This window comes from Accipiter gentilis, chromosome 6 (assembly GCF_929443795.1).
Source record: "Accipiter gentilis chromosome 6, bAccGen1.1, whole genome shotgun sequence".
In the NCBI taxonomy this organism is placed as follows: domain Eukaryota; kingdom Metazoa; phylum Chordata; class Aves; order Accipitriformes; family Accipitridae; genus Astur; species Astur gentilis.
In genome coordinates, this window is record NC_064885.1 from 3,797,134 (window position 1) to 3,810,160 (window position 13,027).

At 36.8% G+C, this 13,027-nt stretch overlaps 1 protein-coding gene across 1 annotated transcript in view; it reads right to left on the reverse strand.

Annotated features, from left to right (window-relative positions):
* Positions 1–13,027, reverse strand: part of MED13 (mediator complex subunit 13) — a 60,108-nt gene that overhangs the window by 26,102 nt on the left and 20,979 nt on the right. Inside the window, exons 4-8 of the mRNA XM_049804035.1 lie at positions 5,493–5,638; positions 4,215–4,412; positions 3,088–3,282; positions 1,950–2,112; positions 1,525–1,635 (exon numbers count right to left, since the gene is read on the reverse strand). Coding sequence (XP_049659992.1) covers positions 1,525–1,635; positions 1,950–2,112; positions 3,088–3,282; positions 4,215–4,412; positions 5,493–5,638 — 813 coding nt within the window. The remainder of the gene's footprint in view (positions 1–1,524; positions 1,636–1,949; positions 2,113–3,087; positions 3,283–4,214; positions 4,413–5,492; positions 5,639–13,027) is intronic.

A 13,027-nucleotide genomic window follows, 5' to 3' on the forward strand; every position in this document is an offset into this window, starting at 1 on the left:
CTATTTCAAAGCTTTCGTTGCTATTTACATACAAATTTAGCAAGCATGGGAAAAAAAAAAACTCAATGTCTCGACTGCATTCATACAGTTAGCCTTTTTCCAGTATAAATGCACTTGAACTTAAACATTTCATCTTGAAGTTCTTTCTAGATCATCTGACAAAATGAGAGACATGAAATACCAAAGTCTGGAATGAAATGTTTATGATTAAGCTATTGAACTACACATACATCCTTAGTGCCTGGGTATTTTTTGCCACTCTTCCATCAGGAAAGTTAAGCATGCAGCTTGTATTAAAAAACCAGGATTAGGCAGGAATAAAAGGTAAGAGGTATCAAAAGCTATTTTTGCTTTAAACTCTCATACACATACACATGTTTTTCACCACTTAGAATTCAAAATACAGAGAACAATAAGGGGTTCTACGTCTTTGCAATTTCTCTTTAGGCAACTGCATATTTCTAATACACACACCTCACAGTTAACTGACAGTTTTCTCTTAACTAGTGGTATCATATATAAATTCTCTTTTAACAGGATATTTAATCCTCCTCCATCTCCCAGCTCGTCTCAGGACACAAGTATTTCAACAGAACTTAAACCAACCATTTCAATAAAGGAGGGAAAAAATGCATTTCTTTCAAAATGCTACATCCTCCAGACGTTAATTTTTATTTTTTTTTTTTTTTTTTTTTAAAGATTCCAATATTCATTACAAGGTAATCAGTGTAACATTTACATCAGGGAAGAGTTTAAACCTTTGCAACACTTCAGTCACGTGAAGGTTATTATTCTGCCGTAAGTACAGAGATTGAGAATTCACTGAAATTAATGTTTCCATTTATTTTAAACACCTGTATTAACAGTCTGTATCATTGCACAGTTTCAAAACAAAAGTCATTACAAAAACTGGAAGTTGAATTCAGGCTTTCCCCTTGTGTTTTGATTTTTTTTCCCCCCCAGCTAATATAAAAAAACATATACTGGCAATCAATTCACAGAAAAGCAGCTGTATATACAACCACCCACAGAATGACATATTTCCCCCAAAGTAAAGCAGGTCTGGGTTTCTTTTTCATATTCATCAAGACACAATGCTACAATCATCTTGCTGTTGCTTAACAGCTTTCTCCCTTCAAGGCTAATGCCACAGCCCTCTAGAAAGGGTTCTTAATTCATAAATAAATAGGCATTCCGTTTACATCGCAGCCCAAGAAAGTTGCCCATGAGATAGTTTCTACCCATATACAGGCCTAAGGAATTCCAGCCCAAGACTCAGGAATTGTCACTGAATTACCAGTAGGTCCACTCATATGATTCACTTCAATAAAACCTCTGAGTTATCTTATTGGGCAGAGTTTCAAGACCTACAATGACATTTAGGATACAAGATACAAATTTTGTTACAGCTTTCCTACAAGCAGCTATTGCTTAATTACTCCTTTAGGAGTCATCACAACCCCTCTCCTGAGCGCTTCAGTCTCAATGTACATTGTTTGACTGTGGGTTTGTCAAGCACTGTACCTTGAACAATTGCAATTTGTCCTTTGCGTGGCTTCAACAAAATCCCAGGATGCTACCTTGTCAGCTGTCTCTTCATCACACAAGCCATTTGATGTAGCAGAATACTTCCTCCTATGATTCAATATCAGGAGAGTTATTTGGTATCAACATATGTTCTTTCCTTATCTTCTGTCAAACCTCAAGAACAGTTTTGTGACACAGGATTCAGTAAAAAAATTATAAATAACCATTTCATAACATATTAAACTGAGAACTAAGCAAACTACTAGTTAGGAACAAATTAACTTCTTTAAAATGTGGTGGGTTTTTTTACTAAGAGTAAAGCACCTTCTACTAGCAGTCACAGCATCTTTAACAGAACTACCTTCTACAATGAAAACACAAGATAACATGGGTATTTTTAGCTTCACAAAGTGAGTACATACTTGTTCTGTGCTCTGTTCATATTGCATTCTTGCCAAACTCTGTCCACCACTTGATTGGCTAGCTTTCTAGGTATTTTGCCACCATGATGGCTAGTACTGTCAGAGATAAATCCATCAGAAACTGAAGAAAACTTCACCCATTTCTGGGCAGATTGAGCATCAACTGAAAAGCAGCACCAGAAGAAATAGTTTTAGGCAATCATGCGATAAACCCACAACCGCTACTATTCCAATTCAACCACCACAGCAACACCTTAGGAAGAAAAGTATCTTCTTAACTCAATGTTAGGAAATAAAAACAAATAGAAAATTTAAGTATAGTAGCAGATTATTATAATATGGTTCCCTCTCAGAGGGGAGAGGAAAAAAAAGCAGCACCATACATGTATGTAACTGTGCTGGCTGTTCTTTATCTTCCAAGAAACTATAAAGCTGAAAAAGAAAAATAACTTGAGCAAAGCTACCTGTTCACAAATTTAACAGTATTATTAAAAAACCAAAGGTAAAACTAAGGTAACAGAAGAGCAGGGGGGGGGGGGGGGGGGGGGGGGGGGGCAGAAACAAACAAAACCTCTTCTGCACAAGAACAACTGTACACACACCACCTGAAACTATCAGTGAGCCTTACCTACTTGGACTTAAAGCAGCTGACCACAACCCCTACTCACACGCAGCTCAGAGTACACACAGCCTTTCTGGGAACTTAGCTACGAAGAATCTTCCCCAGACTGTGAAAAAGGCTGAAAACATCCCCTTGCTCACTAATGACTGAGATGCACAATGAGGTTTATAAAGCTATGCCAGAAAACATACATGCACACAAACACACACACAGAGGGGAAAAAAACCCAAAACCAAAAACTCAACCACAGAAATTCAAAGTACTGGATAACAACATCAGGTACAAAAGCACTCCTCATTTCAGCAACTTATAAAAATTAAAATGTTCAAGTTAATTTTGCCCACAACTGAACAACAGAAATTGGATTTACTACAACAGAATTACAACTAAAGCAAAGTGATTTTTGGTAACAAGTCAGCTGTACAGAGAACATCCGAATCCTTTCCAAACACTGCCAGATTTAAAGGAAAAGCCATCAAAATGATTTCCTACATGCAGGAGCTAATATTGTTATACCTGTTTGAACTTCCTCTGGGGATGTTGGTGGAGTCAGAGTTACTGAAGACATGGCAGGATCTCTTGTGGAAGCAGGCACTTGGTGGACACCCAAGCAAGTAGTCGAACAGTGAGATGCCCCTACAGTACTAGGAGCAGGGATGTCTGTCTGAGGAACTAGAACGAAGCATGCTGGGTATACCATTCGTACACCAGCTGAAAAAAAGAGCAAGTTGATTTTACAGTTGTTTACCTTACATTTTAAGTGATCAACGGATGGATCATTTTACCAATCACTCAAATTTATCTGCCCCTTCCTACCTACTAAAGCATTACCCTTGGACAAAAACTCTCTCGTCACCCTCATCATTACTTTATGATTTGCTTTATACAGAAGTTTTGAGTGAATGAATAAAAAGGGCTTTGTGTATACAGGCAGAGACAGCCCTGGCATCTATATGCTACTACTTGCTTCTATCATTTTGTTTTATAAAGAAGACTGAGAACATACTTTTTAGTATCATGTAAAACTGACAACATTCCCCTCTCTACCACCATCATCAGGGTCTCCAGTCATCACTGCAATACAAGCTTATAACACTTATTACAGAGAAATGATTACATTAGTTGGCAAATCCAAGGTCAATAGCCCACAGCAGAGGAACAAACTACTGCGTCCCAGGGGCTTAGATTTTAGGAACAGCAGCAGATAAATGCAGTGCCTGAGTACATTAGGTTCTCCAGGATTGTGGTTTTGAAGACATCCCTGAAAGGCACGTCTGTTCCGTTTGAATTTGCACAGAATCTGAAACAGTACAGCATGTTTTTGTTGCATCTCAGATGTCAACAGTGATGGTCTAGGGTTTTTTGATTACTTTTCAATTTATTTATTTATTTAAAAAATAATCTTGCTTCTCAGGGCACATAAAGAAAAACACCTATTAACAGGTCTGCAAAACCCACTTTAAGCAGCAACTCATTTTAGATACTCCTGAGCATTAAACAAACAAACAAAAAAACCCCAAAAGACCAACAGCAGTTGCAAATAGTTGCAAAAAGAATAAAACGGGGTCACTTTTGCATTCAGAATTTTGCAGATCTAACTGGCTAGTTTATTTCAGTAATTAAAAGATAGTCAGAGCACTCACCAACAAGGACTTCAACAGCAGCTAAAGAATCATCCTCCCAATCCATTTCTTCTTGTTTTTCCTCAGATCCCTCCTTCAAGTTAGATGTGACAGGATAGAATTGTTTCCATTCACCAATAAGCTTTTTTGTTGATGAATCAGAAAGCTTGAATGACTGCCCTGTGAGCGTGCCATTTAATCCGAAGGGACTTAGAATAACTAAAAAGATAAATAAAAATATGTTGGAGCTTATATTGAACCAAAATTCACCACTCCCCACTGAAATAGCATTACTGTTATTTCAGCCACACCAAATAAACAACTTACCATCAGTAAGTCAGAATGCACCCTAATTACATTTTACTGTACTGCACAAGTTGTTGGTAATAGGTACACATGGTTAAATGTATGTGTACTGTAAGAATCAAGGTACCACAATAACAGTTACAAGTTAATCTATTTAAACAAGCAACAGGCAAGTTTTCATCTTGGCTAGCAAGGATGTCTCTAACATACAGGTAGGGTAAAGAAACACTATTTCAAATTCTGACAGAGCTATGGTGTTTCCTCATCCTTTCATTCTGCTTGGTACAGTTACAACAACAATGTGTATTGAGGGAAGTAATCTGTTTCATGTTTAGTCTTGTTCACATTAGGAAAGCACAGCTGCTGTTAAATTGCATTCAAAAAAAAGCAAGTTTGGACACTGAGCATTAATAAACAAGGGCACTGTGTGGTCATGCAGGAGAGCTGATTTCTATTGCCAACACAAGTGTGTCTAACAGAGAATGATCAAACAGCCCACTAACCAGACTCAGGCCCCATCACTCCTTTGTCTTCGAGAGCATACCCTGCATCTGCTGGTGGAACCAAAGGAGTTTACAGGCAACGAAGAGCCAAATAAGAAGGGGTAGGGGGAGTGAATAGGTTAAGTACATTGAGTCAGAAATGGATTTCTAAAAGAGGGGTTGATAAAGGTGCATGAAGGTTATAAATATTTTGCTTTTTCAACAAGCTTTAAGTCACCACTAGGACAGTACTTGGAAGTTAAGTTTATTTTGTTGTGAAGACAAATTATTTGGCTACATGAATATGGAAATCATCCACCTGCAGAAGAGCTGAGACACACCAACTGGCTTCTGACTATGTCAAGACAGTGGACATTTGGGGAGAATGCGTAATCAATACAAAACAGATAATGCCCCTGCTCCTGCTTCCAGTCTTTGCCAGAAGTCCTCGTTCTGAGCAACTCAAAGGATTCATTCATTTTAATACTCACTACTGACTGGCAAAACCTACCTTGAAAAGGGCTGTTAGACTGCTGGGCGAGAGTGAGGTGTTCTTCACTAAGCAGGTACACAGGTTGATGCTGACTGATTTCCACACTGGTGCAAACATTGCTATCTCCATGCAAGAAGAAGGTGAATGAGCAGGACAAGTGCTCGCTGGGGAAACAGAAGTGGGGAGGGTGTGGGGCGTGGAGGGGAGAGTAAAAAAAAAATTCCTAAGTGTAGAGCTAAAAATAAGTTAATGGCATTCTCACTAGTTTGAAGGCATTTCCTCCCAAAATATTCATTAATCAAAAATTCCTTCTATCTAAATAGCAAGAAAATGCTAAATGCGTGTTCCCATGGAGCGTTTACAAAGCATTCCATCATTAGGGACAAAACCAAAGATCAATCAGTTAGAAAACAACAGACACTAAGTTTTCAGTCTCTTTAGACTGATGCTTTACATTTTGAGGTCTGGAGGAAATTTAAAAACACCACTTTTTTGCAAGACAAAGAAAACTGTAACTTAATACTTTTACATCTTACATATTTATTTAAAAATCTATAAAAATATTTCTGAACATATATGAATTTTAGTGAGGTCATATCTAGGTTCTCCTGTCACAGATCCACTAAGCAGAATTTATATTTTAAGATTTATATTTAATATTAGCCAACAAGTCACTTTAAAAGCAGGAAGAAGAATGCCAGCAGCTTTGAGAAGTGTTTTGTTTGTTTTTTAAAACTGATTCTTATCTTCATGCTCCTGAAGCCAATCAAGTAACGAAAAATGAAATCCCATACCTACACACGTAAGGGAAGATACAATCAATTAAAAAAAACCCAAAACTTAAGTCATTGTTAAAGTCATTAAAGCAAGTATCAATGTATATTACCTAGATGCTTCACTGATAGATTCTCTCAGTCCAGAGTGTTTTAGAAAAAAAAGCCCTGTACAGCAGAAAACGCCCCAACAATAAACATCTCCTTCATATAACTCTGAATTAAATGCTGTTTTCACAGTGCTGTACATAGTTACCAGTCAGCAACTCCATGAAATCTTCTACCACCCAAGATCATGCTTCAGAGACTTTCCAATTTTTGCAGCTTTGCTAGTTGTTGTTTTGTTATGAAAATATAGATAAACCCCTGCAAGTACAACTATCAAAATATTTTATGTTGTATCCAAATAAATTCAGTGGTTTATGTGAAATATAATCTACCAATTTTAATTAAAGGGCAGGAATAGAGCAGGAAGGCCAAAAAAGCAGATCCCTGCCAGGATGCTGCAGAAGTGGTACATCTTCATACCCAGTTCCATCTGAAAAAACTTTTTTTTTTTCTAAAGAAGTTCAACAGGCACAGCAATTTTCAGTTACATTAGCTACAAGTTATCTCAAGTGTCTGCCAGACTAATAGACTCCCATAGGAAAAGAACAGATGTTTAAAAGCAAGAAGATGCTATTCACATTGGACATATAAATTAGGTCCACCATCTCAGTAACAGAAGAATGAAAGTCAAAGAGAACCTTAAAAGTACATCATAAACTACTGAACAGAAAATAAGTCCTTCTCTGTAAGGAAGGTAGCATCAAGAACCTGCTCGGTCTTAGGGGGGAAAAAAAAAAAAAAGAAAAAAAAACAAAAACAAGTCAAGGGAAACAGACTAAATCAAAGTCAGTCAAAATAGCAGATACTAGGGCATTTTTTGCAAGGTCAGATGGAAAAAGACACTCCATGAACTACCATAGCCTAAAAAGACTGTATGAACGCAACACCCCCCAAACAACATTTCCCCCCAAAATAAAATTAGACCAAATCAACTAATGCCCAGGATCGCATGCATGCTCTCTGACCTCATGAAATGCTTGCATTTCTTAGTCTACAACATGAGAACACAAAGCAAGTTTTGCGTTCCTGAAAAAGATATAAACAGAGCTCCAGGGCATGAAGAACTGACAAACTCCAAGCATCTGAGCAACCTATTAAAATGCAACCTCCACAGAGGTTGCATTTTAACCAACCACCACTAGATACATCTTTAGTGTCATTTCCAAGATGTTTCTTTCCTCCACCAGCAGGTAGATGGTGGGAATGGTAAACAGTAATGGAAAAAAAAAAAGTTTCTGGAATTGGCGTAGTCTGTTCAATCTATGAAAACAGAGATAAATCAGTTCACCGAGTCTCACCCCAAAGACTCAAACAGCAACCACCAGGGTAGTCACTACAATGAGAAGAAAGGCTACAGTGTTAAATACATGGCTTTGCCTAACAGCAGATTTAAAATTAGGGACCTAAAACTTCAAGGATGAGAGAACCCACTAACCGTTCAAGGAGGAACAGGAAACGCAGCACATTTTTTATTACAGTAACTTAAAGCAGACCATGAAGTGAACTCAGTGAGGAACTGCTCTAAGTGGCTGGCCTTGACAGAAGCATAACAGTTTTCAAGGTGCATCAAGTCTGCAGTGGTATGCTGATCGGCTGTTCCATTTTAACTGTGTTGTAGGAATAAAAAAAGCCAGGATTCAGCCATACGAGTGAATTACTACTATTTGTTGAAAGCTATGTAGCACAACTGTTTCAGTAATCCAACTCTGGACAGAATACTCCCTGCAGATAAGTAACATACTGCTCAGGAACCCCAGTGAAGTTAGTTTCCAGAACGCAGTGATGATGGAGGTAAGCATCTTGTTGATGATTTCAAGTTCAAGTGAAGTCACATGGTTAGCAAACACCACTAAATTCCTATATGGAAATCTGATTAAACTTCAATCCTTATGCAAACAGTTGAAGACTGATTTTCAAGTTTTATTTTATTTTAAAATCGTATTGGATGGTTTAAGGCAAAAGAGTGGATAGTGTTCTTGGTTCTGAGTGACAGATAACAATTCAGAAGCTTGGCAAAGTTTAAAAATAAAAGCACATATTCTTTAAATACACTTTAAATGCAATTAAGCCAAGTCTCCTGTAAACACATTATTACACAGATAAAGGGCAGACAATTGTAGCATAATCTGATGGAATTCAAATAAACCAAGACAAAGAGAATCATCAGCATGATAACAGAAGCATTTCAACCCATTACACTGCAAAACTAGTCCTAAGAAGTAGCAGGGAAAATTCAAGGTCATCATGTAAAAGCCAAATCCAAAAAAAAAACCCAAAACAAAACAAAAAAAACCCCACCCAAATTAGGACTCTTTTCTCCCCCCACTCAGCAGGGGAGAAGCTTCCAACAAAATAATAAGGTAAGAGAGTAGCCATTGTTGTCACTGACACCATTCAACCAGCTTTGGCATGCAAGCTGCCGGCACACTACTTGTACGGCAGGAAGAGCAGATCTGCTACGATACAATTCATTGTAGAAAACCAAAACATTATAAAATTTTCACTAATTCTGCCTATAAATTTAAGTGTTATACAGCAAAATGATGCAACCACCTCGGTATTTGTTTCAGTACTTTCAGAGGTGCAGCAAAGTCATTTTACGCACAATAGAATAATATTGTTTCACAGTAGAAATACATAGTAAAAACAGCGCTGTCCTTAAACTCAAGCTAAGGGAAAGATTTCCACATGGTGCACAAAGTATCTCCTGAAAACACAAGTCTTCTTTAAACTAAAGGTTAACATGAAAGGCAAAACTAACACTTCATGTACTCAAACAGCATTAAATTTCTTCCTAGCTAGTCATGCTCAGAAACTGTTTCTTCACATTTAACATCACCATTTCTGTTAGGTTACAAAACTTTAGGAAATACCAATGTATGTGAAATAATCACAAGAAATACAATGAAGAATCCTAATTAAAAACAAAACAAAACAAAACCAAAAAAAACAAAACCCAAAACCATACTGAAGGTCTTTGCAAGGGGAGTGGAAAAAAGGAGGAAGGAAAACAAAGAACCAGAGCTTTAAGTTACTGGATGCCTCTACATACACTGTTTTACAGACTTAGGAAGAAACTCTATAAACACACATGCTTAGTATTTTTATATTTTTTTTAATTAATACATTTGTACATTCTCAAATTCCTTATGTTACCAGAGATTGATTGCTAATACACAATGCCGCCTCAACCTCAGCTTCAGAGGAATCTTCTCAAGCCTTACCATAACCTATTACAAAATATATATATCCCTCCACCATTTCTCTAAATTTTTCTCTCTTATTCTCAATAACTCACCTCAGAGCCAAAAATCCTAAACAAGGAAAAAAATTTACCTACTTATCACTTTGAGGTAAACAGGCAAATTACTTTCATAATTCAGTCAAGGACAAAATAACAGAAAGCAAGCTGGTGGTTTCCTGCCTGCTAATGCAGAGTTCATCCTATGCTTTTATTTGCAGACTTTTTTTTTTAAGTAGCTCAGAATATCACTAGATAATTTGTGCAGAGCATCTCATGACTGAAATATAAAAAAATATACCTATAGCTCAACGCTCAGAACTTTTGTCCTGCATGCAGAGAGAATCAGTGAAGTCCTTAAGGTGCAGATACAGAAAAAAAATAATAGCTTGTTTTAAAGCTAGTATTGGCTAGTATTGATATCCCCCTCACCCCTCCCCCTTTTTTTTTTGTACTTTTACAATTATGATCAGGTATTATTGTATGTGCATACGTAAGATGTAAGAGCAGAGGACAGAATTTTATCAGAAAATTATGAAAACAAAATCCTAGTCCTCCCAAAACCCTAATTTTCTTGCCTGACCCTGAATTACTCCATTAATATTTCTAATATTTCTAATTAACTTAAGTCCTAATCACAGACCTTAAATATCAATAATCCAGTTTCCAACTGATCTCTGTATACAGATGTTATGAACTGTCATCAGAATGAGCATTCTTTATGATTTTTGATCTGAACACACCAGAATTCAGTTAGAATGAGTTCCAATACTGAAAGCAACTTTAAAATTAAAATAAAATAAATTAAAATTTAAAAAAAAGATACACTCATTGGAAGTAATGCTATTTTAAGCAACCTTCAGTCCTCACCTATGCTCCATTAAAATACATTTGTATAAAAAACATTTTTTTATTCCCCCATGCTCCTTCTTCACTGTAGTCATATAAAACAAAGATGTTTTAGTTTCAGAGACAAAGGATTATGATTCTATGTGAAAAGAAACAGAAACTGATGTTGACAATTTCAATGTAAGTTCTACTTCTACCTTTTTAAGAGACCCTGAAGGGTAGGAGGGGAAAGCACACTAAAATTTACATATACATGAGGTTTCTACATCTCCATTAGCAAATCTGAAAATACCTTCTTGATAAGAAGGTAATTAGGTCTGTTTTTCTCTTCCACATTAGTACTTACATAGAGCTTTCTATCTTCAAAGTGCTTCACAAACATTAGCTGCATTAGAACCTCACTAACCCACGCTTCACTAGATTGCATACTTCCAATCAGCACCACACTACAGCTGAAAGATAAGGAGACTGCAACATCAGAAGCAACAAGGCAATCTCCAACTAAAACACCCTATAGTACATTCAATAGTAAATTCAAAAAAGCATCCAAATGTTTCAACTGAAAGAGAGGATTTTGTTTGTTTGTTTTATAATTACCATCTCATATTTTCCTAGATTGTCTTTGTAAATTACTTCTGAGTTGAACCAAGATTGGCTTACCAAGTCAAAGCACTGCCAACCCTGCCAAAATATTTACTGTATCCTTACAAACTATGTACTTTCTACTCCCATTTCCTAGATGAGGAAAATGGACATTACAAAGCCAGATTACTGTCCCAGAACTAGTGACTGTCACAATTAGAATTTTACTATTTCCCTTTCAATGGGGTAGAACACGCCTTGTTTAGAAGCACAAACACATCAGCTACAGTTTTAAGTCTCTAATTACCATGCATCAGTATTTCAGACTGTTATAAAATATTTGCCAAAAATTGGTACATACTGGCCAGCACCCAGAATCCTTCAGGGCATTTCGACCAAGAATCAATATATCATGACTGGCTGACAACAATTATCAGTGGCAGCAATAGAGCTGAGAGTTCCCAGCTGATGCATCATAGCTGCCCAAATAGAAGCATCTCCAAATAGTCATTCTTCATTACAGACTACTTTGGTATGCCACTTAAATAAATTTAAAGTATCAAAGAAGTTCCTTTTTAAAAAGGTGACAGTTGCCTATAGTAAATTCTTGGGCTGAAGAACACAGTCTTACAACTAAATAGGGTCTTTTGGAAATAAAAATTTAAATAGAACAGAAGTTTCAAGGTGACACACACCCACACCCACCATGAAGCCCTAAGTCCCTTCATATTCAGTCATTTGTTTGTTGCTTTTTCTTTTTCCTTTAACCAGGTTGAGAGACAACACTATAGCAACCAGCATAGGATAGAAAACAAAACGTAACTGCCAAAGAATAAGTCTTAGAGAAATTACATACCTGACCACATGCTCAACATGCACAACACCGTCCTCTATTCTATGATAGATTACACTATATGCTTTGTTCTTTGTCAGGCAACCCTCTAGGGCTTTTCATCATGGAGAAAGAGTGAAACTGCCAAGCCACTTGAGGCTTTCTGAGCTAACAGAAGAAAAGCAGAAGCAAGTCCCTCAAGAAAACCCATCTACCACCTTTTTCTTTGTAAGTGCTTGTTCAAAATAGTTCTTTGTGACTATATACATCTTCCAGGTATAGCCACCACACCACAATGCACTAATGAAGAGAAAATTTCTATACAGCCGCCTTCACACCTATGCTGCTTCAACAACCAATCTTATTTTAAACATGGCATCTTTAATTTCCACTCACCATCCATAAACCTGAATCACAAAACTCCACAACCTTAATTCAGATTATAAAGGAGCAGGAAGTTAAGTAGACATTTGCTGTAACATGCAAAATATGAAATAAGTAAAGTACTAAAATCAGATTGTTATATTAATGCAGTACCAAAAATGATTGCCAGGAAAAAATTTGAGTTTTCTTGACTTAAGAAACGAAAGGAAAAAAACCCCAAACAAACAACAAACCACAAGCCAAGTACACAAATTGTTTCAATTACTAAATCGAAGCTTTCTTTGGTTTTGTTTTAGTTATTGGGGGGTGTGTGTGTGTGTGTGTGTGTGTGTTGCTTTTTAAGCACTGAGGGCTGAAGGAAATAGAGGATAAGAGAAATTAGTTCCAAGTTCTCTAGGAAGGGCATACTATCACACATACTCATTACATTGCAGTACTACTTTTTATGATAAGAGTTTGAATCACCATTAATCAATTCACAAACATGCCTTTCTTGCCCTTGGCTATAAGTTCCTCTAACATCAGAGTTTGTATCAGCCCCATCACAAGATCTGCACTTCAAGCAGACTCAGTGGCATTAATATCCTTAATGTGAAAATGTAAAGACATCTAAACAAATGCACATCTACATTTTCTAGCAAGTTACATATTCTGTATCTTAACATGAAGTAATAAGATCTCAAAATACAGATGCTTCTTTAACTACTGACAAAAAGATGGAACAGCAGACATTCTAAGCATCTCTGAGTAACTCCCTATGGTCATGAAGGTAAATATAGCAGAA